Here is a 14,748-nt window from a genome sequence, read left to right on the forward strand (position 1 = left end):
ATATATCTCTAGGTACATTGGCTTTAAGCAAACTTATTGCTGGTCTCTTTAAGGTTTGTATTTCATTTATTTTGCGGCATTTCTAGCCTTATGAGACTTCCAATGAACTTTTGTCACAGTGTAAAGGGTAGCATCCCGTTACTCATCTGTCACAGTGTAAAGGGTAGCATCCCGTTACTCATCAGATACTTTCTGAAAGACATCAAGACAGTTCAGTGTTCTGCAATGGAATAAGACAGATGAAACGACACACATTTCCGTGGACGTTAAACGATATATCTGTGACGCGACAATGGTAGACGGGACTCGTCAGTAACTTAGAATTTGCGTCATGCTTCCTTAGCCTGTTTACACCAGAGGTGTCCAGAAGTGAAAGTCTAGTCGTGTCGCCCCCCCCCCCCTTCCCATATTCTCTTTGCAGAAAAATTTGAAGTCTGACCTTTTTTTTTAGCAAGAACTTGTTGTCCAATTGCTATAATTACCATTTGACAGTAAAAAATGTCCAGCTATGTCTACTAACATGTCGTTGTCGTTACATGTTCCTTCTGTGTGTCAGTTGCTACATTGATCATGGCTTTATATACCTCAGATACCTGACGTATATAAAAATTGTTCCTCGTAAAGACCAAGAAAAACGCTCTTTTCCGAGGCTGAGAGACCTATCATTGAGTGAGTACCCAATACAACACTTTCACACAATACCTTCGCACAAAACTGTACTCAATCTGTACTTTGACCAACAACTTCAAGAGCCCAAGTGTCATGCTGTAATTCCGGTGTACCGCGCATTGGGCATACGTTAAATAATCCCAGGTGGTCAAAGTAATCCGGAGTCCCCTACTACTGCGAGCCTTATAACCATATCATGCTGTGGCAAGTAGAACCCCACATTTTTTGTCTTGTTCTATGACAGTACACTGCGACTTAATATTGGGACAATTTTAAAGCTAACGCTTTTGCAGACTCAGTGAAAGGTTCTAGCGACAAATTAAGTAAGGCAAGTATAGCCTTGGCTCCTTGCTTTCGACTTCAGAACTGGCGCCTCGAAGTTAATGGTTCCATTTCTGTATCATTCGGTTCCGGCACATCCGATGTGAGCAAAAGAGGCATCCCTGCAAAAAGCAAGGCGCGAGACCTGGAGAGAAAACGAATTTACGTGCTAATAACCGCACCCAACACTCAATTTTGATTGCGCTGGTCACGCTTTCACCTGTGCATGTCATTTAGTATTCTGTTATCTTGCTGTTCTTACGCCACACATCTTGTAGCCTCCATCAAGATGACTCGAGCTTCCAGGCGATCTGCTGAAATGCACAGTAGGGTGAATGACTCAGCCGGCACGCAGCGCTAATGACCCGAAGGTGCCTTTCTCGACGTGAAACGGTACAGGGGCACCAACCGGCCGGGACAAATTAAAGAATTTTATAATAGTGGCCCAAGACATTGGGGCCCCTAGCTGCGTTGTGTTGTTTGCTCCTGAGTTTGGAGAAGCATCAAAATTTTAAAATTGGGACAAAATCAGCGTTGGGTTGGGCGCTCGGGACGCCGCGCTGGTGAAAATAGAAAATGCTCGAAAACAAAAAACAAAAGCAGCAAGAGAAGTAATTACAAGCGAAACCTAAAAGAATGTATTTAAAGAAAGATTTCGAATAAACCTTGTAGTAAAAATGCCGACTACGTTTTCATTTGTACGACTTGTTTCTGTCCTTTCTAATCCAGGCGTGGGGGGGGGGGGGCAAAGGACGGCGAACCCGACCTCAGCTAGCGACTTGTATTGCGCTGAGACTCTTGACCCCAAATATGCCGAAATTCACCCAGGACATGGCAAGCCGGCAACCAACCATGTTAAGCCAACCAACTTTGCATGCCGATTTAAGTTGGAGTGGCATCCAAAGTCACTTTCAACAGTGCCCAGAACTGACGTGCCGACAGCGTTGGTGGCGGCAGTGTACATTTAGCAAAGGATGGCTTAACGTGGAAAGCATCGAAGAGGACGTTTTTCGGAAAATGTTCCTTATTGAGAAGGAACATTTTAATACTACTACAACTTTGGCAACCTTTAGTAGCATCGGGAACGAGTACGAAACGAACATTCTATTAATGATATGTGATAGGGGTTCGCATAAAATAACCGAACACTGTTTCAGCAGGGGTGCAGATACCAAGTCTACACTGGTTGATGAAGTATTTCTTAAAGAGGGGATTGTGTTGTAGACTTAAGAAGGGTCAGTAGGCTTAAGAAAGAAAAAACTGGAAGGTTGAGCTGTTGTGACTATGACTGATTATGATGTATGTGAATTGTTTACAATTAAATTATTGGTCATTGTAGTGAAGTAACGGTTGAAGCTATCAGTAATGATAGTAGGATCACTTACTATCGCGTCACTTACCGAGATTCCACATATACTGTTTGTGTTTCAGGCGTTTAGGGCAGTATTTATTATTTTCCATGTAGCCTTTGAGTCACCTTGTTTGATTCTAGCATGAAAATAATTTCGTTAAGAAACCGTGATTAGGCTATCAAGTTTTTTCCTGTATGTACCATGACCTGTATACCACGCCTACCAATGTGTGTTTATGTTAATGAAGTACAAGGCTTCTGGCTGCTTTATCAGGTGGTATTTCTATAATGAGTGCTTCTCACAATGTAGATTTAAAAACGATGCCTGTTCTAATTCTGTATAGTACACCGTTTCTTACGTGAAGAGTTACACCCCTACGTACAGTTTCGTTAGTTGTAGTGCATGATGAGCTCCAGGTGATAGGCAGGGAGTGGATATGTTTGAGAAGTGTTTTCGGATAAGCAAGTTTTTGGTAAAGCAATTAAGGGAAATGTGAGGTGTAGTGTTGAGCATAGGTCAACAATTTCATCGTAATGTTTCTGGAGACTCCTTATGTTCAGATGCAGTAATGATAAATCAGATGAAGTGGATAACTATTTACTAAATGTTCGTGGTTGTAGAAGTTCAAACGCCATCTTAGTGTATTTCTATTCCTTTTTTCCTTCCATCTGTCGTTGAAGCTTAGCCTTATGTCATGACATCTAAGTCATCTGGTGATCTTACCATGTGGACAGCACGGCATGGCATGGCAAGAACTTTATTTTAGTCCAGAGAAACTAGGATCCTAGGGCACAAGACCCCAGGCTAAGTCGGTGGCTCCGCCCACGTAGGCACCGGTAGGCCAAAGGCTTTCCCGATATCGTGAGCTCTCCGGACGGCCAGGAGTGGATCTTGGAGGACTTCGCTGGATATGCGCCGACTCCAGTCCTCCTCACTGTTGAGATCCGAAGCCCTTTGGTTGGGGCACAGCCAGAACATATGATACAATAGACACGGAGTGTGTCCACAACTTTTACATTCCGCGATGGTTGTGGTTTTTCTGGCTTTGATGGCACATTGGTCCATCCACAGGAACTGCCATCGTTGGCTTCTCTTCACTTTCAATGCTTCAGAGAAGAGTGCTTTGTTCTGCGGACTTAAGTAGTCATTAAAAAACACTTGGCTCGAATATTTGCTTTTACCGAGATCTTTCGCAGTCACCCGAGCTTTCTTGGATTTTCTCTGTTAATTCTTCCTTTTGTCTCTCGAGACAAACCGAACTATTATGTTATTTGCCCTCGGGTTATTATCAGTGGGTACTCTGTGAACAGTATCAATGTCTGAAGGAGCAATAGGGTATTCAACTTACGTGCCAATGTCAGCTACTAGTTGCACAAGGCTTTCGTCTTCAGCATTCGGTATACCACGTATCTCAACGTTGTTCATGCGCGAATATTGTTGGAATTGTGCGATTTCTTTTGCGAGGACAGCATTGGATTTTTTTTAATTCCTCATTTTTGTTCATAATAATGTTGCTCTCAGTAAGTATAGCGTTTCGTACAGCTTTATTGGAGAAATACTGATTGCTCCAAAATGTAAGAGTGCTTTGTATTTCCATAATTTCCTTTTTTGAGATAGTGCTTTTTCCTCAGTGAGATCAAGTGCTGTTCGAAGCTCGTCTACTAGCTCTTCAAGTGACTATTTTAGGGACTTAATCTGTTTTTGAAGTTCGACATTCCACGGCATAGTGAAGACTTAATCTCCTTTTGAAGTTCAGCGTTTCACGGCATAGTAAATACCAGAAGAGCGATCCGCAAGGGCCTTTTTCAGCTGAAGTGACAATATAAAAATGAGCAATGCGCACCTGAAATGAGACAGAAAGGCGTTTGTGCCTTTCCCGCCGTTTGGGCGGTGCCTGGGCTATGTGGATTGCTCGAGTGGTGACGACGTCGCGGTGTTCTGTCTTTAGTAGTAGGCGCTGCCAACATGTAACGTTCCTGAAATCTTGATAAGCAGCAGGTAAGGTGCAGTGACAACCAGACACTTGTCAGCTTCTTGATGACAGCGGCAGCTTACGGTTTAGTCTGGCAGCTTGCGGCGAAATCAATCTGAAGTTTAACAGAAAGACGTTTGAGCATTTCCTGCCGTTTGGGCTGTGGCTAGGCTATGCAGATCGCTCAAATGGGACTAGCAAGAATCTAAAATATAGGGGCCACTTGGTAAGCTTATGCCGATACTAAATTTTTATAGGTTCCAAAAGCTACACATGATTTTCTGAATGAGCTACTGCTGCTGCGGTGCCGCCGCAGTTGTTTTTTATAGCCGTGGTAGAGTCACTCATTTCTGTCGCCTTGGACAGTGTCAAAATCTCTGCAACGAGTTGTCACTGACGTGTGATTGCAATAAACATTATCAAAGTATGTCTAAAGTGCGCCTCATCTGAGAATCACCGCCGAGCACTAGGCCACTGAAGTAAAGCGCCGAGTTTTTAATCTGCCGGAGGGACTGGGGCCCAGTTCTTGCCCTCTCTTCTTTCACTCGTTTTTGCCCCCCTTCCCCGCGCATTCCCCTTGGCAAGAGATATACACAAGCGGAGAGGCAATATTTCTGAACATCAGTTTTATTTGTTTTAATGTTGAGCAAATATGCTAAAAATAATGACCGTATGGTTCCTAAGATACTAAATAAATCTATTGAAGAAGGAAACCGAAAAACATGTAAAGTCTGGACCGACAATAATAACGACCTTAGTTAAAGTGTAAAAAACACTGCGCCACACGAACATTTCCTCAAGAAGCAAAAAATTAAAGTATTAAAAACTCATTACAAATCGCTCATTTGTAAGAATCACTGTAAAATACAAACATTTGCACAATAACCTAGCAATTCAAAAAATGAAAAAAAATATTTGATACTCTTCGTGTCTAGAAACGCTGGACAGCGCAAACATTTCCAGAATAAGCCCGCTATGTAAAAACTAATGGCAGACGATAAACTTTTCGCGTTTCGAAAATGTCAACGAACTACCACGCTTAATACAAAACAAAAGGACAAGAACCATACTCAAAGAGCAGTGGTTGTAATAACGAACCTACAAAATGCACATTGTATGAGAGGGGGAAAATTAAGGTCAGGAGCTGTGTCAACTTGAGTAAACCTGGCGCATTAGACTGTGATGAAGGTCACTGTCCTTTTCTAGAAATGCTATTTACCGCACAATCGAGAATGTGTTCCTGCGCACAGTTGATCTCTCGCTAAGCTAGTCCGCGATGTCACTGAGATTTACTTTACTGGCGAGCTCCTTGTGGCCATGGAGGACTGATATGTGATTAAACTGCGTTTTCCTCATTCATTTAACCATGTGTGTCCCTTGGGCGCGCGGGCTTTCGACCATGTTCGAGAATATTCTCATTTGTCTTTCTCCGGCAGCCGCGCAGAAAACGTCCGGCATTACCAATAGCGTCTTACAGGTCTTTTGCAGCGACAACGTTGGCATACCTTACAGTGAGTGGAGCAGGAGTCACGTCGATCATTCAAGGAATATGCAGCTATCGCTTGTCGAGTCTGCAGTTTTAACGGCCACGTTGATTCCGGATATAAAAACATACTTGAATTTTTGTCCTTCGGTGGTTGCGATTCTGACAGTTGGGGGCAGATTTCAGTTGAATTTCAATTGCTTTGGTTGAAATAAATTATCGTAATCCGAAGCGGAATAAAAATGAGCGCTGGAACTGCTGCGTAACAGGATGCCACGCCACAGTAGCGAAGAAGACAAAGCCGAGAAATGACTGCTTCCCGTAGAGACTGGGGGAATAACTCACCGTAATGTGAATTTTGTGAGCTGTTAGAGACCTCTTCAAAGACCGGTGGGTCCCCCTTTCTAAAGAGGTGGCTGTGGGTTAAGTGCGTATAGCGAATTCGACTACGGCATAAGACCACCTCGTCGAATGGTTCCCAGCGCCTGGCTGGCACTCCACCACTCGCTCAAAATGGGCGTAATGCTGGGCTGATTTTTAAAGGCAAGTTCATAGTTGGTGTTTCGAGTAAAGAGCTTATTGGGTGTTCGAGAAGGCTTCGAATACTTAGAATAGAATGTGCACGAAAGAGAGACCTGCACTTCTCAAGTGGCCGTTCATTTGATTTCGCACAGAGACTTGGAACACTAGACGTTCGAAGAGCTGCCGTTACCACTTGGAATCCAGTGAACTGAATCTAAAATTCTTGGTGTGGTCATCCTTTTCCTGTGTTGGTGCGAGACAAATCTATGTAGCCGTGGCAATTTAAGGCGACATTTAGGCAACTGTAGTACTTTAGTCGATTTGTCCAAAGCCGTACCAAAGAACACATGATGCCCCCGGACCCCATCGCTAATCTCTGGGGGACGACAACACCACGAAAAAATTCCGGGCTTGGAAAGCCGAGTCCTCCAGCCCGGTAGTCAGCGACTATGCACTGAAGTGATCGAAACACACGATCCGAGGGCAGTTGGTTTCGTAGACCACCGTACGAGGCAGTACATCCGGTTTGCTGTTTTCTGCAATACTGTACAGAGATCCAGTGTATTTTCCTGGGCGCTTGATATTCATGCATGCCTTCATGAGTTGACAAAAAGTATGTGTCTACTTGCTATCAGTGGCTTCTTCGTAACCGGTTACGGCCAGTGAGGAAGTCCTACCGCTTTCATCAGCGGCAGCTGCCACTGCAGTCGAGAGAATGATGCGCCAATTGAGGCTTTCTCGTATTTTTTGTGAATAAAAAACGACGGTCGTCACAAGACAAACAACTCTGCGAAACTTTCCTTTCTTGCAGATGGGCCATATCACTTCGCAGACTTTCCTAAGTGAAGTGTCCACCGCGGCCCACTGACTTCATTGGCAGTTGCCGATCGCCCGAGCCGACAGGCCTAGCTTTTGGTTGTCGAAACAAAGAAAGAACGGAAGAACGAGCGAAAGAACAAGAGAGAACGAAAGGATGAAGAAATGAAGAAAGAAACAAAGAAAGAAAGGAATAAAAACGGAAAGAAAGAACAAAAGACCTTTAGATGGAGCATTAGGTGCTCGCATGTGTCGTTGAGGAGGTCGACCTACAGCGCCATACGTTTACTTCACACTGCGGCGCGTTATGTCTTGCAAGAAGTCGCACCCCCCAATCGTATATAAAAACGTATGCAGCATGCTTTCGCCTTCATGTGTTACAGGAGTGCAACATTCTGCCGAACTTTCTTTTTAAAAGTGGTATTTAAAAGTGGCATTTAAAAGTGGTAATTTAAAAGCGGTATTAAAAGTGGTATTTAAAAGTCCAGCATCTACAGTGATCCGTGTCGGCGTGAGTGGTTCGGTGAAGACAGACACCTATGTACACATAACCACATATTCAGTGACCCAAATTGTTCCGATAGTTGGTTTGGAAACCTGTTACTTCAGCACAGCACACCCGATGCTCTACCCATTAGATAATTGACTAGCCAATGACCTCAGATAAACACAAACATAGACACAAAAAATACAAACATAGGTAGTGTTACGGGAAGCAAAGATACTTGACAATACATTTACAATATATATATACAACGGGTAGAAGAAAGGCATACAAAGTGGAAGCGGTGCGCAAGACAATCGACGATCGTCGTCTTCGTCAGTTCTCTGATCATAGTTCGTTACTGCAGCGCCTCGTACCATGCCCCCCGGGGGCGAAGGCGCTGTCCCGGCGCTTGGTAGGTTTCAGTAATTTCGTTTCACTCGAGCGACGTGAACGATATCAGAGGAGAATCGCGTCGTGGAGGTATCCAGAGGTTGCAACTCGTACTTCACGTCTGTCACTCGACGCAAGAGACGGTATTGGCCTGAGTAGTGCGAAATCAGCTTCCCACAAAGTCGACCTCGGCGTGCTGGTTTCTAAAGAAGCATGATGTCACCAGGGTTAAAATGGGCAGTGCGGTGACGCGCGTCATATGTGCGTCATTGCTTTCCTTGGGAAGTGGTCAAACGCTGGCGTCCAATCTGGCGTGTCTCGGTAGCTCTAGAATGGCATCTCGGGCATATTCTGACGTTCTATCGAAAACGGCTGGGGGATCATGTCAAACGGTAGTTTAGGGCCTCGTCCATACAAGAGAAAAAATGGAAAGAAACCAGGAGCATCATGGGGGAACGTATTATAGGCGAATGTGACGAACAGCAGAGCAGCATCCCAGTCACGGTGGTCGGTAGAGACGTACATAGGGAGCATTTCCGTGATAGTTCCATTGAGCCGCTCTGTGAAGCCGGTGTAGTGACGGTGATACGCCGTTGTAAACTTGTGCTTCGGAGCGCAGGTTTGCAAGATGTCCTGGGCAACCTGTTAGAGAAAGTAGCGGCCCCGGTGGGTAAGACGTTGTCGGGGAGCGCCGTGGTTAAGTATCACATCGCCGAGAAGGAAGTCAGCGATGTCGGTTGCAAAACTGGTACGGAGAGCCCGCGTGATCGTGTACCAGGTGGTGTAGTCCGTAGCAACTGATACCATTTGTTCCCACTAAGCGATAGAGGAAAAGGACTAAGGAGATCAAGACCAACCCGAAAGAATGGCGCATATGGTAATTCAATGCGGTGAAGACGGCCAGCTGGTTGGGCTATTGGTTTTTTGCGGTGCCGACAAGATTTACAGGAGGCGACGTAATGGCAAACGGAATGGTAAATACCGGGCCAAAAGAAATGATGCCGAACACAGTCATATGTCTTTGAGACTCACAGATGACCAGCCGTTGGGACATCATGCAACTGTGCGAGTACACTCTCACGTATATGCTTGAGGATGACCGGTAGCAGTTCAGGGCTATCAGGGTACATGTTACAACGGTAAATATGTCATGATGCAGCACAAACGTACGCGACGAGGTGGAGCTTGTCAGGTCCATCAGGCTGAGAACTGTCTCTCAGATAAGGGTCGCGTCATTGCTCATCGGCGATGTCACCAAACGTGGTAAGCGCGATGACGCTAGTTGACTCATGGGTCTCAGGCTGGTCTGGCGGGTCTACTGGAGGACGTGACAAGCAGCCAGCGTCCTCATGGTGTCGGCCTGTCTTACACACTACTGTGTAAGAGTAATCTTGGAGCCGTAGAGCTTACCGACCGAGGCATCCAGCTGGATCTTTTAAAGACGAAAGCCAGCATAGTGCATGGTGATAACCGTGAAAGGCCGTCATATAAATATGGGCGACATTTACCTACTGCCCAAAAGAGGAGGAGGTATTCGCGCTCGGTGATCGAGTAATTGCGTTCACCTGGTGACAGAAGACGGCTAGCGTACGTAATGATACGGTCGCAACCATGCTGTCATTGTGCCAAAACAGTGCCGATACCGTGGCTGCTGGCGTCACTGCGAACCTCTGTTGGGGCGGACATGTCAAAGTGACCGAGAATCAGTGGCGACACTAGTCATGCCGTCAGCTCAGCGAATGCACTAGCTAAGTCGGGATCCCAGATAAAAGTCGCGCCTTTCTTAGGAAGTTCCGCTAGGGGCATGCGATGTCAGCAAAATTTCGCACGAATCTGCGGAACCAGAAGCAGAGGCCTACAAAGCTTCGAACGTCGATTGCGCAGGCGGCCACAAGGCAATCCTAGACCGCGCGAACCTTCTCCGATCGGGAGGAACACCGGAAGAGTCGACAAGGTGTCCGGGCAGAGCAAGTTGCCGGTGGCCGAAGCGACGTTTCATCGAATTCAACTGGTTTCGCCTTGCGGAACACTGAAAGAAGTAAGAGAGACGCTCGAGGTGTGTGTCAAAAGTTGACGTAAAGACAGTGACGTCATTGAGGTAGCACAAGGAGATTGACCACTTTGAGCCGTGCAAAAGGTCGTCCATCATTCGTTTGAATGTGGTGGGAGCTTTGCTTAGCCCGAACGGCATCACCTTAAACTGATAGAGCCCATCAGGTGTAATAAACGCCGTCTTTTTATGATCCGTGTCGTCAACTGCAATGTGCCACTACCCGGAACGAAAGTATATCGAAGAAAAATACTAGGAACCACGGAGACAGTCAAGGGTGTCATCTATCCGAGGTAAGGGGTACACGCCTTTTTTGGTTACTTGGTTATGAGTCCGGTAGTCGATACAGAAGCGCCAGCTGTTGTCATTCTTTCTAGCGAGCACGACAGGATAAGCTCATAAGCTTCAGAAAGGTTCTATGATGTCACGGGTAAGCATTTTGTCAGCTTCTTTTTGTATAACTGCGCTCCGCGGAGGAGACACGTTAGGGACGTCGATGTATGGGTTTGGCATCGCCGGTGTGATTCCGATGCTTGACAACTGTTGTTTGGCCCAGTGGTCGGTCATTGAGATCAAAAAATGTCATGGTACGACATGAGCAGGCTGCGAAGCTCGTGTACGTGTTCGGCCGGAAGGTCAGTGGCAATCATCTTTGTTATGTTATCTTACATCATGGGGCTTGAATCAATAGCTGCAGGAGGCGGTGCAGCAGGCTCAGTTAAGACGGAAACATGATAGTCGGAGGCTGGAGCTAGGGTTCAAGAGAGATACCCTGGGGTATCACTTGAAGGCATAGTCCAAAATTCACAATAAGGAGACATGCGGCGTTGCCCTTTATACTGATGATCGAGTGCGGGAACATGCCATTATGCGAACAGAGGGCGGTAGCGTTGGGCGACATGATGTAATCGCCATCGTCGACAGCGGGATCAGAGAGACGTCGATGTACGTCACGGCTAGATGTGGTAGACGAATCTAATCGGCAGAACACAGCTGACTCGGCGCAGGATCAGAAGGCTCAACGGCATGGGGTAAGGCAAGCTGGATAACTAGCAAGCTGGAAGAGCCGATTGTGCCGAGAGAAAGCCAAGTCTTAAGATAATTGCATGTGGCACTGATCCAAGACGTTAAACAAAACTGAAGGGTGACGTCTGGCAACAGTGGCACGGGCGGTACACAACCTGGCAACAGCCAGAGTCGCACCATCGTCTACGCGGACTACAGCGATCGGAGCAGCGGTAAGAACTTTCTTCAGACGAATACTGAATTTTGGGTTCATGACCGATACGTGGGTGCCGCTGTCAGTGAGTGCTATGACAGGTATACAGTTCACGTCTACGATGATGAAGTTCTGATGTCCAGGTACTGTGAGAAGATGAATTTCGGGTCGGGTCGTCGTGGTAGGATCACCTCTCGGAGCTGCACCCGTCAGTTTTCTGATGAGCGGAGGGAGTGTGAGGGATAAGGAGAGCGACGACGCAGAGGTGAGCGGGGCAGCTGTCGGAATTGCGAAAGGGAGTGGTTTGATCGTGCGAGCCATCATGGTGGAGCGCTGTTCTCGTTATTGTGTACCGGCACTCAGGAACTACTACCTGGCCGTTGCATGTTTCGATAGCTCACCAAAGCTGGGAGTTCAAAGCACTGCGAAAATGGTGGGAAATGTGTCCAACACGTCCACAACAGTAGCAGATGGGCCGGTCGTCCAAAATGCGCCATTCTACAGAATTCTGATAAAGAGGGTCACTAGTTGGGCTTCTGTATAACTCAGGTGCGGCGGGTCGGCAGTAGTCAGGCCCGTTGAGTGGGCACAGCGTCTGTAATCCTGCGTTTGCTAGTTCTTGAGGCACAATGGTTTGGATATGGGAAATGATTGCGTGGGACTCGTCGCGGTTACGCACGTGAAGGGGAACTGGGGAGGCAGCTTCAATTTCACGGCGGATGATGCGCACAATATTTTTGGATGCAGCAGGAACGTGGGGAGCGGGTGGCAGAAGGAGGTCCTTGCAAGTAGACGTCGCAGCCGTGTCCGAAAGACGTGTGAAGTTCGGAATAACGCGACACCTTCTTGCTTTTTCAAAGCGTCCTCATTCATTGATGACGTCTTGCACTGTGAATGAGTTCTTAAAAAGCAGAAGTGTAAACGCGTCATCTGCGATACCTTTGAGGATATCCGCAACCGTTTCCGTTTCCGGCATCATGTCATCGGCTTTGTGACGAAAGCGCGAGCACGCCCTGGATGTACGTCACATGGGACTCGGTGCAAGTGAGCTCGGCATGCAAGTTCTTTGCACAGCAAGACGGCGCCCGATGGGCTTTCCGAACAGATTGATGAGCATTTTGCCTACATACCTCCCAGCTCGTAAGTTCCTGCTCGTGGTTCAGAAACCACACTTGTGGCGTGCCCACCAGGTAAAATATGATGTTCGCTACCATGAGAGCAGGGTCCCAGTTGTTGCTTGGGCTCACCTGTTCGTGCAGTTGAAGCTAATTTTCTATGTCGGTGTTGACAGAGCCGGAAAAGGTACCTGCGTCACGCGATTGTGTGAAGATTGTGGAAGAGCATGATTGAGGCACGATTGGTGACCTGCTCGAAGCATTGTCGTCCCCGCCGTGCGCTGGCATTGTAGATGCCGCCAAAATTGAAAAACCCGCACTCTCCACCAAAATGTTACGGGGAGAAAAGACGCTTGACAATATATTTACAAGATATATACAAAGGGCAGACGACAGGCATACAAGATGGCAGCCGTGCGCACGACTATCGGCGATCGTCGTGTTCGTTGGTCCTCTCATCATCGTTTGCTACTGCAGCGCCTCGTAGCAATAGATACATAGCCCCTGAAAGACGTATGAAGCACCTAGAGAACGCTAACGCATCAAAACCTTGTGACGATTGAGCATCTCCTGGCCATTCTTCTCATTTTGTCCGCGTTCTGACGCGCCGCCCAAGTATACCTATTAAAATAAGTTTCCTTGAGGAAACGTTGGATTCAGCCCGAGATATCAAATGTTCGTCCTCTGCAAGTCTCCGCGTTTCTATGAACCATATCTTTTTGAATATGCCAAGAAGAAATGATGAGTGCCAGTCAGAAAAATTACCGCTCCACTGGTATATTACTTCCCCTTTATTTAGATCATAGCCTAAATCACGTGCTGCCTATAAGAGTGGCTACGCTACACGCAACACCCCCCCCCCCCATCCCCTCCCAAAATATAACTCAATGCTCTGGTGTTTTCTATAGCCCAACAATGAGCCTTGTAAACAATGTGACGAAGAGCATAGCTCACTCGTATAGACACCTCGAATTTTGGGCTTACTTCTAGCCTTACAGTCAAGGCGCCATCTGAAAATGTCACTTGTAAAGCGAGAAGCCTTCTTTTTTTCTTTTTTGGCGCTTTCGGCTGTATTCAGAGTTGGAGGACTGCAGTGGTCGATGGTCCGTGATTGGACTCGGCACGGAAAATGTTCGCTTGCTCGTTCGTTTAATCTGTATCTATTTCCTTCTATTTCGCTCGCTCGCTCACTTTCTCTCGTTCGTTGCGGCTATTCCCTTACATTGAAAATTATCGTAGATTTTTTTAGAACAACTTCGCTACGTTTCCGCTCTCTTGTACCATCCTCTAAAAAATGCAATTGTGCGCAATTGAATTCGCTACATCATGTGGCCCTGGCTACAGAGGTAGGCAGTAGCAACAAAGGCCGGTCTCAAAGGACTCGACGCTGCAAGCTCCAACATAGAAACTGTCGCACATTTACCGCTTTCTACCGTGCCACGTCGCCACGCCTCCTCTCACAGTATGCTTTATGTAGCGCGCTTAATTTTTTTGTTTTAAAATTTTTGTGTCTATTATCTCTGATCGACAAACCAATCAGACTCTTCTCCAACACATTCCTCTTTCCGATACACTGGGCGTCATCACGTGCCTATTGCAATAAATATGCACATGTGTCATTCAGCAGAAGCGCTTACTATAGTCTAGATGAATTCTTGGGTGTTTGTGAACCCAAGAGATCACTCTCACTACATAAAATTAACCACTTCTTGTGTGACTCATACTCCCACTAGACAAGTATTTCTGAAACCTTTTAATTTATTAACCTTCATTTACTCTCACACTCACCATACTAACGCAATACCGTTCATTTTTTGCAGCTGGTTTGTCCATTAAGTCGCCGGGCCTATTTCAGCAAATATGGTGCCCGCACCCCTAGGCAAGCTTATGGTTCTCGCCATTGGAACAGGCATGTGGATCTGGCTCAAGGCGTACGTCAGTCTACAAGTATTATTTTACGGCGACGGTATACTTCATCCACCGGTCAGGTTGGAGCCAGAAGACTTCATGAATGATTCCTATGGAAACCATAAATACTTAAACTTGACGGTAGGTTAAACACGCACTTTTCGTGTTTACATGTTGCAACACGAATAGTGACTTAGTCATTATGTTAACAGCTAGGGCTAGTGAAGCAGATTGTCATGGTATCCACTCACCAAGCTCGAAAACGCATAAGCGCAAGAGAATCCGCCTGCAAGTAGATGTGTGCTATTCGAAAACGCCCAGCAGAAGATTCTGCCACCATTTAAAAATCAAAATGTAATGATCAGTCATGACATCCAAACGGGAAATTAAGATTCCGTAGAGTGATGATCTCAGTAATAATTTGGCCTGTAGCAGATAGGTAAA

General features: G+C 46.4%; 1 protein-coding gene across 1 annotated transcript in view; it reads left to right on the forward strand.

The window, feature by feature from the left end:
• Positions 1-535: 535 nt before the first annotated feature.
• The window catches only part of LOC135917226 (AB hydrolase superfamily protein YfhM-like), a 39,125-nt gene continuing 24,912 nt past the window's right edge, over positions 536-14,748 (forward strand). Inside the window, exons 1-2 of the mRNA XM_065450761.1 lie at positions 536-669; positions 14,217-14,445. Of these exons, the coding sequence (XP_065306833.1) occupies positions 14,257-14,445 (189 nt within the window). The 5' untranslated portion in view covers positions 536-669; positions 14,217-14,256. The remainder of the gene's footprint in view (positions 670-14,216; positions 14,446-14,748) is intronic.

Source organism: Dermacentor albipictus, chromosome 7, assembly GCF_038994185.2.
Source record: "Dermacentor albipictus isolate Rhodes 1998 colony chromosome 7, USDA_Dalb.pri_finalv2, whole genome shotgun sequence".
In the NCBI taxonomy this organism is placed as follows: Eukaryota; Metazoa; Arthropoda; class Arachnida; order Ixodida; family Ixodidae; genus Dermacentor; species Dermacentor albipictus.